The 13,059-nt window shown below is 38.5% G+C and overlaps 1 protein-coding gene across 3 annotated transcripts in view; it reads left to right on the forward strand.

Moving 5' to 3' along the window:
* The first annotated feature begins 2,228 nt into the window (after positions 1-2,228).
* LOC117407902 (myomegalin) overlaps positions 2,229-13,059 on the forward strand; it is a 76,486-nt gene continuing 65,655 nt past the window's right edge. Inside the window, exons 1-4 of one of the 3 annotated variants that reach the window (XM_059031746.1) lie at positions 2,229-2,585; positions 5,767-5,853; positions 8,400-8,452; positions 8,796-8,863. In XM_059031746.1, coding sequence (XP_058887729.1) covers positions 5,825-5,853; positions 8,400-8,452; positions 8,796-8,863 — 150 coding nt within the window. In that variant the 5' untranslated portion in view covers positions 2,229-2,585; positions 5,767-5,824. Of the gene's footprint in view, positions 2,586-5,563; positions 5,683-5,766; positions 5,854-8,399; positions 8,453-8,795; positions 8,864-13,059 lie in introns of those variants that run through there. The other 2 variants (XM_059031747.1, XM_059031744.1) reach the window with 2 other exon arrangements.

The following is a 13,059-nucleotide window of genomic DNA, read 5'->3' on the forward strand; positions in this document are numbered from 1 at the left end:
TAACAGTACCTACAGAGGCAATGTTAGGCTTGACCACAAGGTGGTGCCCTGAAAGCATGAAGCTGCAAAAATTCAGAAAACAACATTATAAACTTCATCAATATAATGCTTGACCTACAAAAACGTTGTGAGTCACACAACTATACCAGTTAAAAACGAATAGACTTTCATCTTTCTTTCTTTAAAAAATGTGTGGTAATCCTGACTGTATGCAAATGCTTATATTGGGTTAGTCTATGCAGGTTTAGAAACTGTCTGCTGCCAACTTTTGGTTTGCAAATGTGAAGACAATTATTGTATTAGAAGTGTAGTGCACTATAGATATCTGTCATCTGAACCTCAAACTGCTCTCAGGTACCCTCTATACCAGGGCTGGTCCTCGGGACCCCATATGTCTTCAGGTTTTCATTCCAACTGAACACTCAATTACTTAACTAGACCCTTAATTGAACTAATAATTTGCTTAATTAGACCTTATAATATAGATTACTTATGAAATGTTATAGCTAACTTGAAATCTGCAACTTTTTGAGAGCTAAAGAAAAGTAAAATTAAGCAAATTATTAGTTCAATTAAGGGTCTAGTTATTGTCTATTATTTTCATGCAGATTGTAATAGAAGAACCACAGTAGTCTGACTGCTGATTGGAAAACCTTGGACATTCAAGCAGGACAGTTCTACAGAGGTGTTAGTTAATTGGTAATGGACAGGAAATTATGTTCAAGAAGAGCTTGATGCTTATTTTGCCTTGTAACTGTACAGTATATGCAACTAAACATTATGAAGTGTGACTGCAGTATTGAGTTTTTAATGTATATTGATTATTATGTTTCTACTTTCGCTCTATGTACCCTCTTTTCTAATCAATTCATGCACCGATTTCAGGGTTATACAGATTCAGGAAGCACTATACACATTTTATAATGCTGTAACTTCAAAAATGCAGAATGCTTTGGCAGTTTAAATGATTCTTTTAAAATTAGTTTAGCAAGAAACTCGGGAGGATGGAAGTCATTTTTACCTGTTGTAACACTAAAAACAGGGTGAATACGTCAGAATAAGATATATATTGAATGACGGGTTATACAAGGAGGGCTGCACAGAAACACTATGCTAATTTATTATTTGATCAATGTATTTATTGTTTATATTATTTCCTTCAGCTTGTTGGATTGAGTGAGACATGGCATAGGAATGGGCCAGTAGATACCTAGTAGCCTCCCAACAGGTAGATTAGGTCCACATCAAGCGCTTTAGCGGACGTCGGGTGTAGTAGTCGCTAGAGGGTGCTAAATAAATGGTGTTGAAATAATAGTAACAGTTAGTTTAACAATGACAATTAGGTTTAGAGGTAGAGATTAGGTTTAGGTGTCTCAAATTGCGTGAACACGGATACCTTTAAGAGTAAAATCAAGTACAAAATACATAAAACAGTTATAATTGAGAGCAGTAGTAGAATATGTCAGAATATGGAGCAGCTCAGTGCAGTACAAGATGATGCAAGTACTGGTACAATTGGATGCCATCTAGTCCCAGCTTTTTCTTGGACCCTCTGATATATATTTTTCCTACTTATTATCCAGAGTTGCCCTTATAGACTGACATAATATTAATAAGTTGGCTGTTTACATGATATGTGTTAATCTCAAACCCAACAACATGCCAGCAAAGAGAAAAGCAGTATAGGTTTAAGTAAGAATTGTATTCGCTTTTAAAACAGATGCGTCTCTCAACCAAAGCAAAATCTATGTATTCCACTACATACTGCAGAGAAATTATTGTTCCTTTGCACTCATATTTGCTTGGTTAATCGAAGAGGGAGATAGTAAAGCTTTATGTGGATGTAAATTTTGAATCTGGGGGGTTGTATCTGGTTCAGGTTGCTAACAAATGGATACATTTTGCCTGAGAGATACTGATGCATTTATTCTCTGGGCTATCGATCTATTCTAGCACTTGGATTGACGTCATCACATCAAAATAGACCTAATCCTCTTTTATAAATCTCCACAAACAATTTTTATTTGAAAGTTCATCTTAAATACGCAAGTCACCGTTTCGTAGCTTGCAGATTTCTAAATGTTTTCACATTGGTGACCCTCAGCGCGACTGCAGGGAGATGTTAGATTGTAAGAGGCTGCAGAAATGCACATTTCTTCCAATTTACCGAGTTGCTGATTCTGGAGCTGTGCAGACAGTAACGGGGCGGCTGTCCTGCAGCCCTGCACATCCAAGGCCGAAAGAGATTGCTGAGATTGTAAAAGGCAATAGGACAAACCAGAAATGACAGACCCCGCTACGCGTGTGAATTGAAAACGGGGCTGCCTGCGTAATTAAGACAAGGGGGCTGGGGTATTCAATGAAGTGAGCTACGCATCCAGTCTAGACCAGGCAGCATCATGCGGCCTCTTCAATGAAATTATCAGTGGGAACAAAACAATGCTTTCTCTGCAACAGTAATTTATCAGTTGATTTATTATGGCTGGATGATACGAGCGATCGGGGTATCCTCCAAGGTTACCCACTGTTTATATTTACATGCATCGGGCTCTCACGCAACAGCAGTCCTGCGGAATGACAGAAAGGTAAGATCAATTCATCATTCGACTTCAGATTTATCATGAAAGGTATGTTTTTGAAAATATCCTTTTGAATTCCTGGATCAATACATTCATCTTGTATTGATATTATTATAATTTGTTTTAGTAATATTTATGGGGGGGGGGGGGGGGGGGGGGGGGATTATAAACACGTCACTGTTTTACTACACACTAACAGTTGCAATTGTGTACCTGAATATTCCTACTCCACGTACATCAGCATGCCTAATGGGGCAGACATCTTCAGGGCCTTAATGCCTGTTCTGTTTACATGATTTAAAATTAAAGGTTTTACTAGCAGATTTTATTCTTGGCTATTTCATGAACGATACTGCTGGTGTGAGGCACAATACACAAACATAAATTACTATACTTAGCCATTTTCATTTCACGAGACGCAGGTATTATTATTATTATTATTATTATTATTATTATTATTATTATTATTATTATTATTATTATTATTATTATTGCTACTTTGGTCAAGTCACTATTTACTTATAAAAAGCCCTTGTATTGAAACTGCACAATATTCTTATATGTTGTCTGGTAAACGTTGTGGAGCACAATCTACAGCAGCATGCTGATGCTCTCTACTTGAAAGATTATTAACTTCTTAATGGACAGATTATGTATAACAGGGAAGTGTTGCTTCTGACTTGGCAGATGTCAAGCTGCAGGGATCATTGTCTGCTTTGATTTTACCTTAAGATTCAGTGGGTGTTGAATGGTCCTAAAAGGAAAGCCAGCACAACAGACTGCTATACTTTATGGTTGCTGCTGTATGTGGGTACTGCAATTAGTTCAGTTATTAATGTATTTACCAAATGCATGCAGGAATGTATGCAGATGGAACCATATACACTACAGTACCATTCATATTTAAATCTACCAAGTCTCAGCTGTTTTGAGGGTACTGTACCTTTAGCAGTGAATTTACTTTTAGTTAGACCACACTCCAATAATGGCATGTATACCATCAGATGTCCTAATAATAACAGTAAATTCCAGACAAACACTCATTGTTAAGACTATACTGTACTGATCAGTTGGAGTTTCAGTCCAGACAGCCTGAAGTGCCAGCTCTGAGTAACTGCACTACATGTGCTTATAGAAGTGAATAGGATTCTTGCAATTTTCAGAGCTTTGTGTACTGCTCTGACATAGAAACCATTCTTTTATAACCTTTAGAGCACGTAAACCCTATTGCCAGTTGTATTTGAAAGAGAGTTTAGTCACATGGCTTTTGGGAGCCAATAAGAACGAGTCTCAGTTCATGAGAAATGGGTATCATGAATATTTTTTTAGATGAAAAAGCTTGAAACCGGTGTCTCCAGCCCTTGTCTGGTCATGTTCTCTCCTGCTCCTTAGGGCTTCTGTAGAAGTTGTTTTACTTTTCACAACACTGTGAAGTTGAGGCATCATTAGTGAGCAGATGAATTGAACACCTCCTTAAAACTGCCCAGGCTGTCCACCCTTTCCTAGTTTGACCAAACCACAGGGAGGCATAAGATGGTCCTTGGGCAGTAGCTGAAGCACTGTGGCTAGCTTCAAGATTAAATCTCTCCTACTGGTATTTTCCCCAGTGCATTCCTTGTACAAAACAAAGGAATTGATGGATGCCAGGTCCGGTAGAGATAACAACAGACTTGTATATTAAAAGAAATAGAATATTGTAGGTTATAGTCAAAATAAAAACATGTATTGTAAAAGGCGGTTCTAGTGTCAATGAAATTTAACTTTTAGATGTTCCACAAACACACACACAAATATAAATTCTAAGTAGTACAAATTGTACTTAATAGAAATTATATTTTATATAATTGTGTGTGTGTGTGTGTGTGTGTGTGTGTGTGTGTGTGTGTGTTGGAAAGGTAACCAGACAAACAAGTAGCTGATGCTCTTCTCACGATATTCAGAGTCGTTCTTTTCCTACTTAGTAAACAGACACAGACATTTAAATATCATCTCCCCTAAATGACTATGAATTGAGTAATCTGCACTGGTACAGCCGATTTTTTTTCCTAAATCAGAACTGCATAGCAATGCATTTCCTGAAAAGTACGGCAAACACGTTGTGGGGAAAACTGTTATGACTTGTGCATGTAAACGCCACCTATGAAGTCTTAAGGGATTCATTGAAAACTGCTTGTAGTAAAAGCCCCAGTTTTGTTTGCTTACTTTGTGATAATGTATGTGTCTTGTGTAGTCTCAGTTTCAATAGCAGTGGCACCTCACTGATAAAAATCCAGTATGCACATCGTATTATACTGTAGCAGAGCATGCCTTTTAGTTATGGCAGTTTGACATTGACATATACTCAAAACTATCTGGGAGTTTTTGTTCAATTTGAGATTATTAAATAAACTGCTTTGGCCAAATTAATTGGTTAAATAATTTAATAACAAAAACCCTGAATGAAAGTACTCTAAAAAGTTGCTGTGTAACCTTAAAAGCTAAACGGGGTTTGCTTTTGTTTGTTATTGGAAAATTGTAAGTCGGTACGGGATGGGGATGGGAATGGAAAATATCTCATACCTTGGGATGCAAATAATGATTTTCAGTAAGAAAATATACTACATGTATTGAGTTGCACTGTGAAAAGGTACATTATGTATAGACATTTGTCTTAATCTGTGATTAAATGGAACACAAATAGCTGACATTAATCTGTGATTCCAAATTTCAGCTTTGGTTGTTGACATAAAGGTGTCACTACAGTTTTTCACTTTAGTACAAAGCCACTTTCCTATTGGTTTAAATCAAGCTTTGCCTATGAGGCCAGCAGGTCTGAACCTGTCGAAATGAGTAAAGCAGAATTTGGGTGTGCTCTACCTTGGCAGCTCATTTTGTACTCACACCAAAGACTGTAATTATTTACTTCTTGCCCTGACTGGAATTCACTGCACTAACACAGTATCGTTTCATTGGACCACGAGGCAGCCCCTGAACAGACCTGCCATTCACTTCTCACTACCTACTGTACACACCATCTATTTTACTCAAGTCTGCCACGTCAAGCAGCTGTTGTTTTTGTTTTATTTATTTATTTATTTTAAAGAAACACGACCCCTGATTTAAGGTATCACCTGCATGATTTCTGGAATGATGTAATTTCATGAAGTTTATTCACACAAAAGTAAAAAATAACTTGTTTCTTCATCAGCTGAAGTTGTCTATGGGCTGCACGTGCCAAAGTTTTAGCCATTGAAGAAGAGACTTTCATGATGAGTGGGTTTTTTTACAGGGGAAGGTAAGTGCAGAATCTTATAATTAGAAAAATAAATTCAATTAAAGGGACAACATTTGTGTGGGAAAAGTCTATATTCATTCCGACTCAACTTTGATGTCTGATGAAAGCAGGGAGCGACTGGAAACCCTGATCATGATAAATGCAAATTAATTAATTAATAAGTATGTGTGTGTTATTACCTACATTAAAAAAGGTCTGTGCACTAGTAGAAAAAGTAATGTATTGCTGATAAATGTTTAATTTAAAGGGGGTTACCAATAATTACAGTAATCTCCATGCTTCTCCACTTTTATACGGTACTCTTTCTTTTCCTTGGCCAACCTTTTTATAAATTTGGAAAACATATATAAGCTTAAATTTAATATTGAATTGTTGTTTTTATTTTGTCACAATTTCCAAGAGGGATGAAGTTTTCTTTCGTATAAAAGCAGCAAAAACTGTATGCGATTTATATAGAATAAGGCTGCATTTTCATTTGTTTTTGTGAAAGGAATGCAGGGAATGTACAGCTGTACTAAACATGCTTCATAATCATTTAAAGAAAAAGATAAGATAGTGCAAGTGAAAAGGAGCAGGCACTCCCATGATATCAAATGCACAACCTGAATCTTTTTAAAGGGGAGTTTACAGTAGCTGAACTGTAGAATGGACTTGATAACGACAACCTGTGTTACTGCCTTAAATCAAGAGGATAAGACCAGGGGGATAAATGAAAATGAATGACAAACATCCCAGGCAGAATTTAGAGAGCACTTTTTCACTTGTTAGAGTAAATCAGCGTGCTACTCAATGTGCTACAGTGATAACTGTTGAGGTCCTAGAGCTGAAACATCGGGTTATTTAAAAAGATAGATCAGATGCAGTCCTGAGGGAAAGTACATGCTGATATTGTTTGAGCCTTGACAGACCATACCCTCTTTTCTTTCACTGATATTGCTTATGTTTAAGCTTAGGTATATAACAGCTAAGTTCATAAATTATTTCTTTGCTGTTGTTTAAAAAAAGAAAAAGTGGGTTCCAAATCAACAGAACTGTCAATAAAGACAAGCTTTCCAGTTGATTTCTTGGAGGGTTAGGGCTTCCAGACTGTGGCTGTATACATTTTGAGATCCTGTTAGAGGCAGACGTGCCAGCAGGTGGAGGTCTTTAGGAGACACACTGCTGGCACACAATGCAGCTAACTTGTCACGGTTCGGATGGGACCTTGTAAATAAACGGCACCCCTGTGGTGCGGCAGAAGGCTTGATAACAAAGGCTGTCCCGCAGCCTTTGGCTTAAAAACCACTGGGATTCATTCGCACTTGTACTTCATTCACATTCATTGCAGATGTACACTGCTCACAGCTGTGCCAGCCCCCAGGGAGAAGTGTGGGTTTGTGCTGATCTGCTAATGGATCTAATCTAATATAACTGTAACTCCTTATTTGAGGAGCCTACAGACTGAGACTTGGCTGAAGCCTGTCAAATTACTAAATACTAATCAAATCATTCATGAGAGTTGACCAGGGAAAGATGTGTGGTTCAAAGAGACTGAAGTGTGAGCAGAGGGATGAAACTCTTTTTCAGTTTGGCTGCTGTTGTAAGTCTTGCTTTTGTTGTTGCTCTGTCCTTCTGATTTTTGTAGTTTTGCCAATGTGGTAACAACCAAAGAAAAAACATTATTCACATAAAGATTTAGACAGAGCTGCTGAGTCCCACAGTCATGATCAATTTGCACTCTAGAACATAATTCCTTCCAGAGTAAAGCCTTCTTTGCACTTTATCATAAATCAAACCCTTGTTTTACCTGTTATACACATGCATCCTCCCCCTTTCATCCAAACAGGTACGCTACTGATATTATTTGCAACAGAAGGAGGTTATTAATGAACCTTTCATGCTGTCACATGCCACAAAGCAACACAGAAATGATCATTTTCCAAATGCTGTTTAAAAATGAAGTTGTCATTTTTTCCAGATGCTGTTCCAAATGCTGTATTTTGATTAAAAAAAACAACATTTTGAACAAATGATGATGTGTTATATCTCCAATACACTTTAAAATTCCTCAAATGATGACTTGATATCAAAGTTGAGCAATAGCAAGAAGGTCTATATAGAATGTGTTAAAGATAATACTGTTTGTTGCGAGAGAGGACATTTGTGTTTTTTTCGGCTACTTCACATAAACCAATTACCTGGGGGGGGGGGGGGGGGTCTTCAATCTTTTTCACTCATCCACTTGACATATCATTGCAGAGATTGATGCTGGATAATGAACAGGAGAAAAGTAAACATTTTCTCCATCAGTATACTTGTTTTAATCACTGACGGTATTGGTAGCAGTTTGTTTTGTTGCTTTAGGGTTATATTGGGAAGAGGGGGAGGTGAATTTAGCACCTCCTGACATGAATCAGTGAATCAAGTGGCAGCTTTACTTTTTCCTCAGTGTCACATGTACTTTGTGTCATGCTTTACTAAGAGGCAGATCCCATGAAGCGCACTGTTCTGTTTTCTGTGTCTGCTTTGTAATGGTCATGAAGGCTCACCATCTTACTTGATTGCAGGGATTATATGGAGGACCGGGACATGCGCTCCAGGACTGTGAGCCACATGACAGGTAAGATCAGTGCTGCTTTGAAGTCCATGCACCCTCGTCATCTCACTGTGCTGGCCTGCTTTAAAATCAGTTTTAAACATTTTTAATAAGTAAATGTAATACTGCTGTCAATTTTACAGCAAATATACCGACCAGGAACCAAAAAAAAGTTCCACTTGAACTACTTTTAGATGAAAAATTGGCCATTGTGTGCTGGTCATTTACAATGCAACTAAAACTGAATTTGAATGGACTGCACAGTTATTGAAACATCCCATTGCACGCAAAATACCAACACCTAACATACTGTAAACTGTCCAGTGAACAAATATGTAATATCCACGTTTTGCTTTTGCACTCACAGCTTTTCTAAGTGACGAGACGGAGACAGGGCCCCCAGTCCAAACACACACCCTGAGGGAGTTTGAGAAGGTAGGAGATGCTTCTGTGGATATGCTTGTCTATAACACATGCTCGTAAAGGTACTTGTTTGAGGGTAGGGTACCTGAATGCAAGATGTTGTATGGTCATTTTATGATCCTGATTCCAGCTTGGGTGTAATACTGGAACACAAATAGCTGACAGAATGATTGATCATTTGATAGACAATGAACACCTTATGAAGCCCGTCAATTACATGTTATTTCACTCAATCTTCAACCAATCTTTAACCCTAATTTAACTGGGAAAGCAGAAATGAACTGGCCATACGAAAGCTCTGTGGTTGCCATAGTTACTATCAAGAGGTTCTGTTAGCACATTTACATTCTGAATAGTGGCATTGGTGTTCTGGTTTTCTTGTTTGCGTTTTGGTAAATTCATTATGATTATATTGATAGCCAATGCAAAAAAAGGGAGTTTGCATAGATCTAAACACAGGCCTTTTACTGAAGCAAAGCTGTTACATAGCTGTTTATCTGTCATCGACAATGGAGGCGGTGTTGTCAAATTGACTCCCAGGTTGCAGGTATTGTTCGGTGTATAGTGTAGATGTGCTCCCCCATGTACATTTTTAATGTGCCATGTACAGTATAATAAAAGGTTAAATTGCAGACCTCTATAAATATATTCTGGGAAAGATGCCAGATTGTTTATGTTGCTGCTTTAATGCAACTTGGTGCAATTATCTCTCTGAAACGGCAAGAAATATGTTGCCAGTTTCAAGAGTGTGACTGGGCTTTAGTTTTGGCAGGGTCGTTTATAAATGGAACAAGGTGCTATGTTTTTGGAAGGAATAAGTGTAATGAAATGCACCGAGACCTAATAAGAGTACCAATCAGAAAGTAGTAATGAGGTGTGACATGCATCCGTTTCGCAGGTCTGCTTTACCTGATGTAGATACCTTGTTTGTGATAATGCAAAGAAACATGAACAGGAGGCAAGCCAGTGGGGTCAGCTCTAATCCCAGCATTATGAAAAGAGATAACAGTGTCTGTTATAGACAATAATAATACGTTAACAGCACTGTGGCTGGAATCTATACTACACACTTATATCAATGTATCTGTAATTCAGATTTGTTTTATTGTGACTTTGCTAGTCAAACTCCTTTTAAAACAAACCATGATGCTTTTTTCTTCTTTTTTGTAGTACAAGCATGTGGTTCCTATAAATGGGAATATAGATTAACTGTAAAAAAAAAATGGCATATATGGAGAGTTAGCATATCAATGTAGCTATCAAGAGTCCTGTTGTGACAAAGTACTGTAAGAATGCAAACAATATGAGCTCACTTAGCATTCTACTGTAGTACTTGACAGGGAATAGATATTTTGGAAACACACAGAAGATGAATGCGAAATAAAAAAAATGCACACCCATAGCACTGAATAGGTGTGTAGTCACTTTCTTGAATTAAAGGCTACGTCTCACTTTTCAGGTCTAATGTATACTTGAGTATACCATAGCCAGTGTAATAAATTATGTGTAAAACACAGTTACAATCACCTAGAGGCCAAATAAAGTACTGGTGCTATATAGAGCATTACTGTCCTGTTTCTCTTAAATTAACGCTCAGATCCAAGATTTCAGCATGTGTTATAGAAGTAAATTTAAAGATCAAATATCCAGGGGCTTCTGAGTGGTGCATCCGGTAAAGACACTCTGCATGGAGTGCAGGATGTGCGCTATAGCCTGGAGGTCGCCGGTTCAAGTCCAGGCTATTCCACTGCCGACCGTGGATGGGAGTTCCCAGGGTGCGGCGCACAACTGGCCGAGCGCTGCCTGGCGGCGGGGCTTATGTCGGCCAGGGTGTCCTTTGGCTCACCGCGAACCAGCGACCCCTGTAGACTGGCCAGGCGCCTGCAGGCCTGCCTGTAAGTTGCCCAGAGCTGCGTGGTCCTCCAACACTGTAGCTCTGAGGTGACTGCATGGCAGGCCTGCAAAGTGAAAAGAAGTGGACGGCTAACGGCACACGTTTCGGAGGACACATATGTCTTTCTTTGTCCCTCCCAAGTCAGCGCAGGGGTGGCAGCGGTGAGCCGGGTTGAACAATAATTGAGCTTGGGGAGAAAATAAGAAAAATAATTGCTGATTCCAAATTTTAAAAAAAGATCAAATGTCCTGTGAGAAGTCACATCTGGGTAATAAATGGAACCCCCTGCATTATGTTGTTACAAAAGCATTTATTTTGACCACCTTGACATTTGATCCATTTTCTGTACAGAAGGAGGAATATTGAATGTTGAATTTCATTTAGGGAATGTTTTCTATAGACACATGTATAGCAAGAAACTCAGGCTTATTGCCCCTTGTTGCCCCTTGGGGAAAGCTAGGCAGTTGTTGCTCCTTTTGTCACGTCCGGAGCCTTGCAGACGTTGTATCCCATTTGTATGTTTGCCCCGTGCTCTGCTCTGTACAGTCTGATTGAATTAGGGATTCACAGAAAATAAAGAACAGTCAATTTGGAACATCTGGGAGGAATCGTAACTGAGCCTGTCGTGTCCCCCCACCCCCCCCCCCCACCCCAATTATGTTCTCCTGAATGGAAACCCTGTTTTGATGCCATGTTTATGCCACAGGAAGCATTTAAAAAATATTTCCCTTCAGTTCAGAGTCAAGGATTCTATTTGATCAGTCCTTTGGGAGATGTTCTTTTCCTGGGCTTCATGAGAGTGTCTTTATATTCTATGTGTGTATTCACATAAAAATCAGTTGAATGAATACAATGTCTCACCAGATATTCATTTAATTCAGTTAAATTAAATACAAACACTAAAGTAATAATAGAAATAGCTAGCAAAAGCTGTATTTGCAGGTTGCTTTATAGAGTTGACAGTAGTTGATAAATACAGGAAGGCTGGTTCATAGCATACACTGTTGGCCACCAAGCTGTCATTGTAGCTGCTGCTTGGTAAGGAGATGCTTTGATAGGGACAGTCTAGTATTTGAACGCCAGATCAGGAATCTAATATCACTGACCTTGGATGCTGAAAGCAGCAGGTATTCCTGGCATAAGTAAAACATAGTCCACTACATATATTACATATATTACACGTGTGGATGGCAGACACGACCCAACAGAAACATCCCTTGTCTCTTGGTGTATCATTTATAAAACACACTTGAGATTGTATCTCTTTAAATGGTAACCATGAGCATGTGTATGCACAGTGAATCTGGATTGAATTATATTTAATTTTCTTTCATTTCATGCAAATTCAGTTTGATTCATGGGTTATTATTTCCTGACATATGAGTGATACTTAATACATTTAGTCTAAATTGCTCTCATTTCCAATATTGCAGGCAAGGGATACTTGGCCTTGGCCCTCGTGCACTGTGCACGGCTGGAGTGATTTAAGGGATGGCAAAGCAGAATACAGATCAGAGCCACTACAGACGACGGCTAGGTCAGAATAACAGCAGCACCACCATCTGGAGGATATTAGATTGAATCCTGTGCCCCTTTATTATAAACAGAAGAGGAGGTAGAAAAACTCCTACACTGTGTAAAATATGATACTAATTTAACCTCTTGCTCTGTGGGTCAGAGAAGTGACCAGCAGTCAGTTATGATAATTCTTAAAGCTGAGGGCTGTGGACATATTGTCCACTTTTGTTCACCTTTCCTATCAAAGGCACTTGTTTTCACCTCTAAATCCATATTGGGTTCCATATCATAAGAACATAAGAACATAAGAAAGTTTACAAACAAGAGGAGGCCATTCAGCCCATCTTGCTCGTTTGGTTGTTAGTAACTTATTGATCCCATTTTAAAGAAGATTTCAAATGGATGCATGTTTTTCCAATTGGTTGCATTACTATAGGCTTAATCTTGGCTACTGTAATAATAAGTTATTCAGTTTACTATGAAGGCTACATCACCAGAGAAAAGCGTTCAGAGTCACTTTCTTCTATAGTGTCCTATTTGTACCCGTTGAGCCAGATGTGTATATCGTTTACCTAGCATACTGTACATGCTGTCATCTACTGTTATTTAGCCCCTCTAACTCAGTTCATTGTGTTCATCCAGTAGAGTAAGACTGAAGTGAGCTTCACTGCACACAAATCCTCTTTGTATCTCCTAGCACTGTGGTGTCTCACCAGTGGTTTAAAGCTGGTTTTGTTCTCTGTGAGAATCGTTACTGATGACCTCCACTTTATTTCTAAAGACTAAACCTTTTGAA

Source organism: Acipenser ruthenus, chromosome 10 (assembly GCF_902713425.1).
Source record: "Acipenser ruthenus chromosome 10, fAciRut3.2 maternal haplotype, whole genome shotgun sequence".
Classification (NCBI taxonomy): Eukaryota; Metazoa; Chordata; class Actinopteri; order Acipenseriformes; family Acipenseridae; genus Acipenser; species Acipenser ruthenus.